Below are 14,278 nucleotides of genomic sequence, written 5' to 3' on the forward strand. Positions count from 1 at the left end.
GATCATTCCGTTGGGGATGTAAGCGATAAGAACAATAGCAAGATCCTAGAACAGAGTTAGAAAGCCCCATTAAATCATGTCTTTTTTAACCTGATTTTCGTTGTTGTTTTTGTCCTTATGTGCTCATAAATGTGTGGGTTTGATGTCTAACATGATCCTAGTATTTTGCTCAACTACCCTTGGCTCTGTCCCTCTCTCTTTCTCTCTCTCCTCTGTCTCTCTCTCCAGACCACCACCTATCTGTCAGAGGTCCAGTTTGCCATTGAGCCTCCTGAAACCCTTGACCCGCTGTACAAGTTCCATGAAACCATCGCCAAGGTAGAGTCCTGAATGACCATTCCGACATAAGTATCTTCAACTTGCTACAAGTACGTTATTCAGGCAGACAGATGACTGCATGCCTCAGTGACTAAATTCAGAGACAGGCCCTTCTCTCCACGTTATATTTGCCGATTTGAATCTTCCTAATCGTCAAAATCGTCAAAATCTTCAATCGCTTCCATATTCTGAGATGTAACTCCAAAGATATAAATTATAAAATAAATTGTAATTATTCAATTAAAAGCAGAGCTCTGACGATCCACTTAATACCCTGCTGTATTTGCATTTTATTTTACTTTTTTATCATCCTTCCCTCCTTAATTTTAGATATAAATTACAATCTGTTTTGGAAGTTAGTCAGAGTTTTTTAAAGAGCTGTTTTCTTCAGATATGAAAGGGTTACTCGTGGTGTATACAAAATAATATCTGTGTGAGTCCGTCCACTTAGAGTGGAGGGACCTCTTGCTAAATCCAGTGAGAGGTTATGCAAAAACGTCTCAGAGAAAAGCCATCAGAATGGAAGTTTTTCCTTCTTCCATTTCAAATGAGATTGTATTTATGGCTACACACTTGGAAAGTCGTTTTCAACAGAAGTGCAAATGTGAATTTTGGGATGTGGATGTCCCTGGTGGCTATTATTTTGATGCACCATTTATAAACATTTGGGGCCCTGAAAATAAGGAACCTGATTACAAAGGAGGACCTAGAGAGACACAGGTGAGGGGACATTGGTAAGAGGACGCGCTGAGGACATCCATTGACACGGAAGGAATGCCTCATTAACTAGGGCACACAGACTGTGACTTTGTCTATTTTTGTTCAAAGTACAACTTTCTAGCTGCATTTCCCAAGTCTTATTTTCTAGCTAACTTTCTCTCTCTCGCTCGCTCTCGCTCTTCTCTCTCTCTAACACTCTATTTCACTTACTTTCTCTGTCTCTCTCTCTCTCTCTCTCTCTCTCTCTCTCTCTCTCTCTCTCTCTCTCCCCCTCTCCCTCTCTCTCTAACGCTCTCTCTCTCTCTGTTGCGCTCTCTCTCTCTGTTGCGCTCTCTCTCTTTCTTTGTCTCTCTCCCTCTCTCTCCCCCCCCTCTCTCTCTCTCTCCCCCTCTCCCTCTCTCTCTCACTAACGCTCTCTCTCTGTTGCGCACTCTGTCTCTCTGTCACTCTCTCTCTCGCTCTCTCTCTCTCTCTCTCTCTCTCTCTCTCTCTCTCTCTAACGCTCTCTGTCTCTCTGTTGCACTCTCTCTCCCTCTCTCTCTCTCTCTCTCTCTCTCTCTCTCTCTCTCTCTCTCCCTCCCTCTCTCCATCTCTCTCTCTCTCTCTCTCTCTCTCTCTCTCTCTCTCTCCCCCTCTCTCTCTCTCTCTCTCTCTCTCTCTCTCTCTCTCTCTCTCTCTCCCCCTCTCTCTCTCTCTCTCTCTCTCTCTCTCTCTCTCTCTCTCTCTCAGAGGAGTACGTGTGTATTGTTAGTGTCTGAGCTCAGGGGACTCCAGGACCAGCACTGGGTTATGCGCATCCATTTGTCAAATGTGGATTTGGACACAGTTGGAAAGGAGGGGACGAGAGTAGATGTGTTGAAATTCTGAAGGTTTTTGGAGCCAGATGGCACAGACAAGCCCCCGTTTCGCCCTATCTCTGCTTTATTCCTCTCCTCCATTTATTCATGATTTCACTTTTTGCTCCATCTAACTCCCATTGTACTCCCTGGATACTTTTATCTTGGCTCTCTACCCTGCACCCGTTTTTTCTTTCTTTGTCTCCCTCTTCTTTGTCTTGCATCTACCTCTCTTCTTTTCTTCCTTCCATCTTAGTGAGACTCTTGACTGGCACCGGGGTTTCTAGTAGCAACGCTTTCAAGTATATAAGCCTGTTCACCCCGGTCTGATCTATTATAGTTGTATCGTTTTCACAAGTAGTTTAGGACTACACTACACCGGAGGATTATTATATTTGCCACATACTCGTGCCATGGTCTACAATCTACAATTATCTGCAATTAAACAGAAGTAAAGAAATTAGACCCAATGTCCCAAACTCAATAGAACTGAAAGTTAGAGCTTTTTATGAATGGATTTGGATTCTCTACTTTAATATTAATTAATTCTGATATAAAAGCAAAAGTATGTTATCCTTTTCCGTATACAAACCCTTCGAAGAGGTCTGATTCGTTCACACACAAGCACTTTAATTAATCGTACTTCCTTGGTAGACGGCCTATCCTGAGCATGGCAGGAGTCCTGTGGGGCGTGTACTTTAATGTAGCTATCCAAGTCATCCGGCCACATTATGCCTGGATCGTGTCCCCACACCACAATGAGATCCGATCACAATGCCAGCCTGACCTGGCACACCGGATCCCAATGTGACGAGATCCGATCTGACAACGTCCGCACCTGACAGGAAATTTAGAACACTGTAGCTCTGTTGAAACTGAACCAATATAAAGTTTAACTCAGCCAAAGGTCTCAGATGAAACCAAGAGTTTTCTACAGTTTGCAGTTGACCTTAAATACATTGGCCTGATGCCAAATCATCCATCTCACTCTAGGGAGATATTTATATATTTTACTCTATCAGTGTACACCGTTTTTTAGCTGGGGATGTCTGCATTGTATTGATTGACAGCTATGCTTATAGGAGAAAAGATGTAAGGCAGTTCAACATAGAGCAACGCGAGACATGCAAAACAGAAAGGGCAGAAAGAATGTACAGAAAATACATTTATAATGTTATTTAACATAGACGCTTTGCCTACACTTGAGTTTGGATGAGGCACCTCCTTTACAGCAGTGACCTTTCCTAGCAGCGTTAAAACCTCATACGGGTGAACATGGCGTAAACAGTGGGGGCGTCTCATCAAAAAGCTTTTCTGGTGGAAGCAGATGGCAACTCTCCGCGTAGTTAATGCGGCTCACCGCCGTCTCCACGTCCCCTTGAACATGTAGGTCAGACTCTTAGCGTTCCGGGGTCGTAGTCCGGTTCATAAATATTTATCTCAGGTCAGTCGGAATGGCTTCTGCCAGTCTCCCTTTCTCTGTCTCTGGCGCTGTGTCTGTCTGCAGTTTCCCTACCTGTCTGTCGGACTGTATATTTGATGACAATTTTCTGCAAGGTTTAAGACGCTACATTTTCAAGGCAGTGAGAGGGCTCACGAAGGCCTGGTGTGTGAAGGTAACCTCGGTCCCATGCATTCTCATCTCACCATGGAGAGCGCCTTAGAAAGAACGTTTTGAATGTGCAGATAGTGGCCAGGGAGAAGGAGGAACTTCCAAGGGAGCGATAACCGTTTCCATTCCAATGGTTTAGTGTTGGGAGGGGTTTCCTTAGGCTGCAGACTTTGCTTTCTCAAATTCTTCATGAACATTTTTTTATATTTCTTCTGCTGGTGGTGTTCTTCTCGTCTTTTTCCTTTTCCTTTCTCTCCAGGGACTGTTAACCCAACGTACAAAGTAAGAGATGGAGAAATGCGTTCCGGTAGTGAGAGGGATCATATGCTGTCCGATAAAATATCGGCCAATCTCTACGAGATCAAATTTATGGCCTGTTTTCACAGTACAAGTTTCTCAACAATTGTATGATATCAAACAATACTGTTTGATCCAGAAACAATTTTCTTAAAGTTTCTTGCCAAAGGCAATATTTTGTAATAATATTCAGTTGATATATGTTTTCTGTTTGAATTCATCTAAATTCAGCAGAGGTGTATAGATGGTAAGTTTATATTTCATACGCTAATAGTTGATAGATACAAGAGCCAACCTGGAAATAGGTCAAAGTTTATTTTGTAGTTATTAATTTATACATTTTCAATGTATAAATGCCTTTTCACCTTGTTGTACCCACGGCCCAAACAAAGAACAGCCGAGACAACATCCTTAATTAAAACATGTCCCTTTCCTTCTGCTCTTTGCACTTTATATATATATATTTATTATGTATTTTTTGAGAAAATATTTCAGGTTTGTTACAAACCCTGTAAATAATTCATCATGATCCCATATATTTTTTTATTTAGGACCTAACTGCACTTGGCTTTTATTGCAGTGAATACAATTTTCCATTTAATGTCGAAAGATATTTTGTAATATTCAGTTTATATACATGTTTTCTGTTTGTTTGAATTAATCAAAATTCAGTAGAGGTGTATAAATTGTAAGTATATATTTTGTACGCTAATAGTTGATAGATACAAGAGCCAACCTAGAAATAGGTCAAGGTTTATTTTGTAGCTATTCATTTGGACATTTTCAACCCGTTTTTGACTGGCTACTCTTTTGGAACAAACAGTGTGAGTCTGAGAGTGTGTGTGTGTGTGTGTGTGTGTGTGTGTGTGTGTGTGTGTGTGTGTGTGTGTGTGTGTGTGTGTGTGTGTGTGTGTGTGTGTGTGTGTGTGTGTGTGTGTGTGTGTGTGTGAGTGTGTGTGCGTTTTGGTGGGGGCACAGAAGACAGATGCGGCATCACTCCCCTGCAATTTATCTCCGCAGCCAGTCATTCATTCACTCATTCGCCCAGTGTTTATGGCCTAGTTTACAATGCATCCCCCCCACACACACACAGACACACTTACACACAAACACACACACACTTGTGCACCCAATAAGTAACTTCGGCGGCTGACAGCCCGCGAGTCCCTTCTACCTGTGACACCCTTCCCTCCAGAGTCTCTATGATGTCGTTGTCGCGCCGACTGCAGCGGCGACGGCGGTTGGTCCGCGTCGCCATGGTGACAATCTACTTTATCACCGGGTAACAGGAGGTAGAGTTCGGGAGTGTATTTGTCTGACTCTGTGTGACTCTGTCTGTGTGTGTGTGTGTGTGTGTGTGTGTGGGTGTGTGTGTGTGTGTGTGTGTGTGTGTGTGTGTGTGTGTGTGTGTGTGTGTGTGTGTGTGTGTGTGTGTGTGTGTGTGTGTGTGTGTGTGTGTGTGTGTGTGTGCGCGCGTGCGTGGAAGGGAGGAACAAGGGAGGAAGAGCGACGTGCGTGAGCATTCGACGTGACAGGAGGTGTGCAGGTTGACAGCCTTTGTAATGGAGGAGCGGGTCATTTGTTAGACGCACTGCCGCGCTCCCGCGCCCGCCCGCACGTCTGTCTCTCTTCATCACCCCCCCCTTTCTCTCTTCCCCCTCCGAGCCCACCCCACTACCATCCCCATCCCCCCCCCCCCCCTCTCTCCCCCCGTCCTCTCTTCCTTCAATCCCCTCTCTTCCATATTTCTTCTACACTCACCTGTCTGGTTCCACCAGCTGCCTCCTCCGTCTACACCTTCGCTTCAGGCCTGATCTTTCTCTCCTTCTAAAGGCAAACACCCCCCTCACTCTCTCTCTCTATCCCTCACTCTCTCTCTCCCTCTCTCTCTCTCTCTCTCTCTCTCTCTCTCTCTCTCTCTCTCTCTCGCATCGTTCTCTCTCTTTCCCCCTCTATATCTACCTATCTGTATCTCTTTTTCTCTCGCTCTCGCTCTCTCTCTCTCTCTACCTATCTGTATCGTTCTCTCTCTCGCTCTCTCTCGTTACCATGCTCGTCCTCCCCCATCTCTCTTCCACATCAAATGTCTCCTTTCTCCCGCCCTACTCCTATGAGTCGAGGGGCCTGATTTAGCCCCTCCATCATCAATCAGGGTCCTAATGATTGTGTTGCTCTTGGCCTGTGACTGTGGTCTGTTGTCCCTGGCCCAAAACAATCCAAGAGCTAAAAGGAGGGGGTTCAGACAAACAGACCTCCCAGATATGGCCGTTTGAAAAGAGGGAAAATAAATGTTCTTCCATCATTAATGTGCTCATGTGAGCGAATGGCACTTCATCAGTACAGTTCAATATGTTGCATAGCTAAATGTTCTCAAGAAAAGGAAAATCATTTTTTTCACTCTGTACCGGGCCCGGTTTCCCGATAACATTGTCTCTTGGAAGACTACGAAGACTCCTACGTTTATACTTATCATAGTTGTTTACCTCTATAGGCGTGGTTCCCGAACGGTCTCTTAGGAGTCTTCTTAGGGAACACTCCTTACGTCGTTCGTAAACAACGCTGTCCAGAAAGAACGTGCTGAAATCAATTGCTCAGAGATCAAGTTTCCATTTCATGCTCAAAATCCTTCTAGTAGGCTTAACATTTATTTAACTATGGGCGATTATAACATACGTCATAACGTTATAATTGAGCCCTAGCAGGCTTCAGAGTGTACACCATCTGTGCTCACCGTTGGTTCCTTTGTTAACCCTCGGTAAGGTTAGACACGTGGCTCATGGTTTCCCTATAAAAGCCTTCCATCTCTTCCCAGCCCTGTTAATTATTTTACAGCACAGAGCCCAACAGGGGTCTTCCTCTGCACCCTCGCAATCACCCTTTCTTTACTTTCCCCTAAATACCTCCTTGAGTCAACGTTACTCTCTCTCTCTCTCTCTCTCTCTCTCTCTCTCTCTCTCTCTCTCTCTCTCTCTCTCTCTCTCTCTCTCTCTCTCTCTCTCTCTCTCTCTCTCTCTCTCTCTCAAAGCCTTTCTCACACCGCCAGTGAACCGCCAGGCAGTACAGCTTCAACTTCCTCTCATGCCAATTAGGCCCAAAACACATTCATAATGAGGCAAAATGGCACTCCAACTAAAATAGTTAAAAGATAGATGTGAACTTATAGCCCACTGATGGGTTTACACACACACACACACACACACACACACACACACACACACACACACACACACACACACACACACACACACACACACACACACACACACACACACACACTTAATCCACATGCCCACATTTATTCACACATGCCTGCACTCATGCATGCACTTATCCTCTATAAAAAGACAAAAAAAGGCTGGAAGATGGGCCAGGCTATGGTGCGATATTGACCCATGTGCTCAGGTAGCCAGTTGGACTAAGACCCACTCTCCATTTCCTATTCATTATTAAACCACAGAATAAGGCAATGTTACTCCTACAGCATCCAAAAAACCCACTGCAATACAGCCAGAGGCCTCCATGCCACACGAAAAACCACATTCTAGCTTGTCTTTTTTTTTAACCAAGATATGTTTTGCTTCTGTTTCCCTCTATTTTCCTTGCATTCCCTTCTTTTAAATATCATAGATGGTATTGCATGTGCAGATCATCATCCAGATTTCACACACACACACACACACACACACACACACACACACACACACACACACACACACACACACACACACACACACACACACACACACACACACACACACACACAGAAACACACACAACACGCTCGCAATGCACTCAAAGTCACACGCATCAACAATGGGCCTCAAGAAGTGTCCGATAAAATATTGATCGGCATTACCATTAAATCGATGGACGGACATGAAAATTCAACGCAGTCCTCTTGAAGCTCAGCCGGCAGGGCCTCCCCACGGCACGGCTGACGGAATGGGATTACGGGTTTGGGGGCATGAAAGCGTCTCTATGGGAGGTCATCTGGAGAGACACACCAGAACAGATTCAAAGACAGGCTGCTTGCACAGGGAGAGGCATAGTCAGCTAGTGCCTGTGTGCGTCCGTGCGTGAGTGCGTCGTGTGCTTATGTGTGTGGGTGCGCGTCGTCTGCGTATGTGTGTGGGTGGGTGCTACTGCGTATGTGTGCGTGAATCCGGATAGGAGGAAAAAACAATGAGTGAGTGACTGACAGGGGAAAAGGGGGTCTTTCATCATGTTGGTTGGTGATGAAAGATGCAGTGTGGGGGAAACAGGGGCCCGTCCTCCGTTGAGACACATCTTTGGTGTGTGTGTGGTGGGTGGATGTGTGTGTGTGTGTGTGTGTGTGTTGCCTGTCCCTTGCTGTCACCGGCGATCACAGTCCATCAGTCGGTCGCACAGCTCTTCGTCGAGAAAAAATGTTGAATAAGCATCTAAGACACACACAAACACACACGCACACACACACATAAGCTGCGGGAAAACAGAAATCCGCTCATACTCTCTCATCACCTTCATCCACTCGACGAAAATCACCGCTTTCTGATTCAGCGTACACTGACAGAATCCATGCAGATTTGACGCCTCCCTTCACCTAATGTCCCAGCGCTGTCAGGAATCTGACATGAAGGGCCCCTACCTTGAGAAAGGTGACCTACACAGGCAACCCACTTACAGCATTGTACATTGCTTTTGTGTCCTACATAGAGCAGTCTTTATTGATTATCTCTTTTTGTTCAACAAGTGATAGGGAATTCCAGTAGGCTTGGGTAAATTGAAAATTGAAATTGCAGTGCACTCATTTATGAGTCACTACAAGTATAGGAAAGAAGAAATCTCAAGATGTTAAACGATAAGCTTAACATCATTCAAATTCAATGTGTTTCAAGTTAACTTCTTTCAGAGTCAGTTGCCATCACGCATTGTTTTTGGGTTAGAGGAGAGCCCGAGCATGAGCCTTGATTCAGATTCAGAAGAGAGACACCGTGGAGAACAGTATGGAAATTCGCTGGCAACGCTGCGAGGAAGTGATGATTGAAGCAGTGAAAGTAGCGCAGGGCTGGGCCGGATACAGCATCTAGCACAGAGGGAAACTGTTGCTGCCATGGCTGCCCTCCGTTTGTCTTTTCTTTGCAGCATCTTCGATTCCCTTCTTCTACTGCCAATGCCTTAGCCTAGCTCTCCCCTTCATCCTACTGTACCCCCCCCCCCCCCACACACACCACACACCACAAACACACATTTTACCCAACCCTTCTCGTCCAGTCACCCTCTGTCTTCTGCAATCTATTTTACAAGCCTCTTGCCTATCGCATGCCCGAGCATGTAAACATCCCCCCTCTCCACCCCATCCACCCTTTCTCTCTCCATCTCTCTTCTTTTGCTCCCCTTGCTACATCCAGAAATACATGTGTTGCAACTACCTTCCAAAGCATCTTCACACTAAATAATGAAAAAGGCCTGGGCCTGATTGCTATGCTATCCTGACCTGTCAAGATCTAAAGGGGGTGAGGAGCGTAAAAAAATACGATAATCAAATACTAAGCCACAGGGGGTGCACCAAAACATCTGCCCTATATATATATATATATATATATATATATATATATATATATATATTTATATATTTATATAATACACCCACACAACCCCAGCAGTAGCACCCAGCTTTGGCATGGCACACTAGTTGCCGACGGGCATCCAGTCTAGTCTCAAACAGTCTCAAGTGGTTTACGCGGGCGGATGTTTAGCTTTCCGCACGACTCCGTGACGTGCCGGGGTTAGACAGGGAGGCGTTCCGAATCGTGTTCGAACACGGGTAGATGCGTGTAATTAATTCATTCGCCGTAGAGTTGCTGCATAGTTTTTTTGCTGACATATGCAAATGGCACGGCCTGTCGGGGCCCCACGTTTAATAAGACAAACACAGCTCCGGTGCGCTGGGAGAGTCTGGAGTAGCGAGGTGGGCCGCAGACGCCAAGGTCACCCCGCGGGAATGCCTCGACGCCAGGCGGCTCTCCTTGAAACACCTTGGGCACTCTCCCTGTGCCCACACTACAGTACTAAAGTACCCTATAGTACTCATCTATAATACAGTACTAAACTACAGTACTAAACTACCCTATAGTACTCGCCTACAGTACAGGGCCCGGTTTCCTGATAACGTTCTCTCTTAGCGCGCTACGAAGACTCCTACGTTTAGACTTATCAAAGTTGTTTACCTCCATAGGCGTGGTTCCCGAAACGGTTTCTTAGGAGTCTTCTTAGGGAACACTCCTTACGTCACTCGTAAACGGCGCTGTCCAGAAAGAACGTGCTGAAATCGATTGCTCAGAGATCGAGTTTCCATTTCATGTGCGGGTGCATGACAGCGTTCTAAAAAAGATGGCAGTCTTTGCGAATAAAACCTTGCTCGAAATTCTTCTAGTAGGCCTAAACATTTATTTAACCATGGGCGAACCTAGCATAGCCTACACTGAGTTTAAAAAATATATATAGAAAAATAGACATTTTAAAATGAAAACTACATTTCGAATAGTTTATTCAGCTTATTATATAATACTGTTTACTCTGGCACTGCTTTGCTTTTTATCACCTGTAGGGGTCTGTGTGCGGGCTTTGCGCAGCGCCTGGCCAGTGTGTGCTTGTCAGGTGAAAGCTAAATGTCAAGGGACAGAGGCGGTGGTTGAAAAAAGCCTTTCGACCACTTATTATGCTCACTTGTTTCTTATAATGTTACATTTGTTTCCTACTATAATTTCCTTAATTTAGAAGACAGTTTTGTTCATTTTTGGTTTGTAAAAGAAATACAATATATTTTTGAAGTTGCGAGTTTTTGCAATTGTTGGAAGCGAGCGTTTTTACTGTATAATTTGTAATAGATGGCAATCCATTGTCCATGCAGTAAACTGGAACTTGTACCATGTACGTTCTGCAACGTTACTAAGTAAAACATGACAATTTACCCAGTAAGTAAGCTGAAACTGTACTGTAAAAGGCTCGTTTGTTTCCATGGTATTACCAGGTTCTTACCATATAATTTGTAATAGATACATTCCATCTAACCTACAGTACTTAAGTACCCTACAGTAGTAACCTACTGTTCTCAAGTACCCTACAGTACTACACTACAGTAATCAAGTACACTACAGTAATAACCTACAATACAGTACAACACTACAGTAGTCCTGTACTCTACAGTACTAACCGACAGTACTCAAGTTCCCTACAGTAGTCACTTACAATACAGTACTACACTATAGTACTCAAGTACCCTACTGAACTAACCTAAAGTACTCAAGTACCCTACAGTACTCGCCTACAATGCAGTACTACACTACAGTACAGTACTCACCTACAACACAGTACTACACTACAGTACTCAAGTACCCTACAGTACTCACCTACACTACAGTACTACCCTACACTACAGTACTCAAGTACACTCCAGTACTCGAGTACACGCCTGCCAAAAAACCAAAGCTTGCACTGAAGTATTGTCATGACCGGGCGATGCAGTGCCCTGCTGTCGTGCAGCATAAATCACATATGCCACCCTTAAGTATTTAAGATGTAAACAATGGGGCTGGTTCTCATGTTTGGCCTCGCACTGCGCTGCTGCAGCCACACGGAGACTGGCAGAGCCATGGACGGATTGCATGTTTGACGGCTCCTTAACCAACAACAATCTGGTTCCTCAGCTATCCAGATTGTCTCTTCGCCCCCCTTCCCCCCCACTCAGGAATTACACACATATGCAGACTCCCGATGTGACATACAAACAGGCCCCCTACACACACACACACACACACACACACATATTGACACAGACCGACAGACACACACACACACACACACTCACTGCCCATCTGCCACACTAATGGGATGGAGCAGAAGCTGCCAGCCACATCTTATAGGGTGCATATGTCTGAGCTGTGCATGGTATATAGTTCTAAGCCTGGCGGGGGTTAATATATCTAAGCCATGCATGCCTGAAAATGCTGATGCTGTGTGTGCTTGCATGCCGGTGTGTGTGTGCGTGTGTGTGTGTGTGTGTGTGTGTGTGTGTGTGTGTGTGTGTGTGCGTGTGCGTGCGTGCGTGCGTGCGTGCGTGCGTGTGTGTGTGTGTGTGTGTGTGTGTGTGTGTGTGTGTGTGTGTGTGTGTGTGTGTGTGTGTGTGTGCGTGCGTGCGTGCGTGCGTGCGTGTGTGTGTTACGACACCCAGGATGATCCAACGGGATGAGAACGGAGACTGGTGAAAAACAAAAGGATCTCTGCTGAGTTCCAATCACTTTCTCTCTCAGTGCACACGCAGTGTCCGAGTAGAGGCATTGTTAGGAGTGTATCTCGTCCCGCTGAATTGGCCTACATTGTCTCTCGCCCGTAACAAGAGCCCATTCATTGAAGTGAATCTTTTGATAGTCGGGGCAACTTGAAATAAGTGCAGATTGCAGAACTGCAGAGGAGAGAGAGGAAGTTATTCAATTAAAACAGAGACAAATGCACACATTTAATTAATGCAGTCAATTAATACTGCCTCTGTGCTACCTACATCTGATTTTGTCTATCGATGCATTGATTACCCGATGCTATAGACATTTCATCAACTCCTACATTTATTACCTTTCCATTTTAATTTCAATGTGGCCAGTTCATTTAAAACTCGTGCCTCGTGTACAACCTACCGAAGTTCTCCCATGTGACCCCCCTCTTCCGGGACCTCCACTGGCTCCCTGTAGCAGCTCGCATCTGATTCAAGATGATGGTACTGGCATAGAACACAATCGATGGAACTGCCCCTGCCTACCTCCAAGCATTGGTAAAGCCACACACCCAAGCTCGATCCCTCCGCTCAACTACCTCAGCTGGACGTCTGGTACCGCCATCGCTAAGAGCAAGCAAAGGTCGATCAACAAAGTCACAACTTTTCTCTGTTTTGGGACCTCAGTGGTGGAACGAGCTCCCCGCCGATGTCAGGATCGCAGAGTCGCTCACCAGCTTCTGCAAAAGACTCAAAACTCACCTGTTCAGAGTTCACCTCGACTCTGTATATCTACCCAGCCCCTTCCGGCCACCATTGTATGTTGTACATCCTTACACTTAATGTACGCACTTATTGTACGTACTTAATCTAAAAGAGAGCAGTATATTGTTTCACTTCAAAATGTACTTATTGCAAGTCACTTTGGATAAAAGCGTCTGCTAAATGCTAAATGTAAACTGAAAATGTTTTGAAAATTACGCTTATTTTGATTGTATTTTTAAATAAAGTAACTAATGGCAGCTATTGCTTGACACCCATGGTTGGCCCTATCTCAATGCATTAATGTGGTCAAATTATTATTATTAATTGCATTATTATTATCATATATATATATCATTGTCGTATAATTATCATTGTGGTTATGTTGGTTCATTATAAATCCCTTTATCCCAAAACACGTGTCCACTGCGGACGAAAACCTCCCAGAGGGCCATATTTTCTAAATCCTAGGAAAATAATGATGCTTGAAATTTGTTTGATCATAAGAAAAAGTCCCCTTGCATATATTTTTTAATTTTATTAGTTTCAAGACTTCCACCAAAACCCGGACGGTCAATCTGCACGTCCCTCTCTACGTCGTTCACCCGCCTGTCAGCTGCACATGTAAACTAAATCAAACTCGTACTGTACAGTAGCCTATCTCAGCCGCATCCTTACTCAATGCGTTATGTAACCGAACTACGCGGAGCATGGTTTATTCATGAGGCTTATTTTGGCCCCGAGAACTGGATGTTCTAAATCAGAGGAGGATCTCTCTATCTTCCACCAGGCCCCCCCAGGGGCTGTGCATGAGAACAACAGTAACAGAATAATCCCTGGACTAAAAGCAGCGGAACAAGAGAACAATGATCTATGCAAAGAGAGACCGATTAAGAAACGCCACAGCAAGGCGATCATCATTATTATGTTCCGTTATTCTCTCAACCGGACTGAATTCAGATATGGGTTAGGCCTTCACACCTATACAGTATATACATATAAATACGTATATATATATATATATATATATAATTGTAGATATGTATAATAATGTCTGTGTGTTTTAGTCAGTGTGTGTTTGTGTGTCTATGTATTTTTCCCTGTGTCTGTTTTGTCAGACTGTGTGTCTGTGTTGGTCTGTGAGACAGTTTGTGTGTGTATGCTCTATTCAATCTGTGCTTGTGTGTATGGGTGTGAGTTCCTGAATGCCTTAAGGCTTAGCTGGCCAGCGTGTCGCTGGAGAGCCCTCTGCTGTTAAAAGATCCAGCTACCTGGCCAGTATCTTCACTCTCTCTCTCTCTCTCTCTCTCTCTCTCTCTCTCAATCCCTCTCTGAGCCCGTCTCAGTCCTGCGCCTTCGATTTAATTTCAATTGGATTGCCGATGCATTTGCTCCCTTCTCCGTGAGAGGCTGAAATGTTACCGAATGTACTTCACACTATAATCTTTCAAAATCCTATTAGCAAAGTATGACTTTATTTGAAAT

The 14,278-nt window shown here is 44.7% G+C and overlaps 1 protein-coding gene across 1 annotated transcript in view; it reads left to right on the plus strand.

Annotated features, from left to right (window-relative positions):
* Window positions 1-14,278, plus strand: part of LOC130392767 (inactive N-acetylated-alpha-linked acidic dipeptidase-like protein 2) — a 154,567-nt gene that overhangs the window by 118,412 nt on the left and 21,877 nt on the right. Inside the window, exon 12 of the mRNA XM_056603267.1 lies at window positions 229-318. Coding sequence (XP_056459242.1) covers window positions 229-318 — 90 coding nt within the window. The remainder of the gene's footprint in view (window positions 1-228; window positions 319-14,278) is intronic.

This window comes from Gadus chalcogrammus, chromosome 12 (assembly GCF_026213295.1).
Source record: "Gadus chalcogrammus isolate NIFS_2021 chromosome 12, NIFS_Gcha_1.0, whole genome shotgun sequence".
Lineage (NCBI taxonomy): Eukaryota > Metazoa > Chordata > Actinopteri > Gadiformes > Gadidae > Gadus > Gadus chalcogrammus.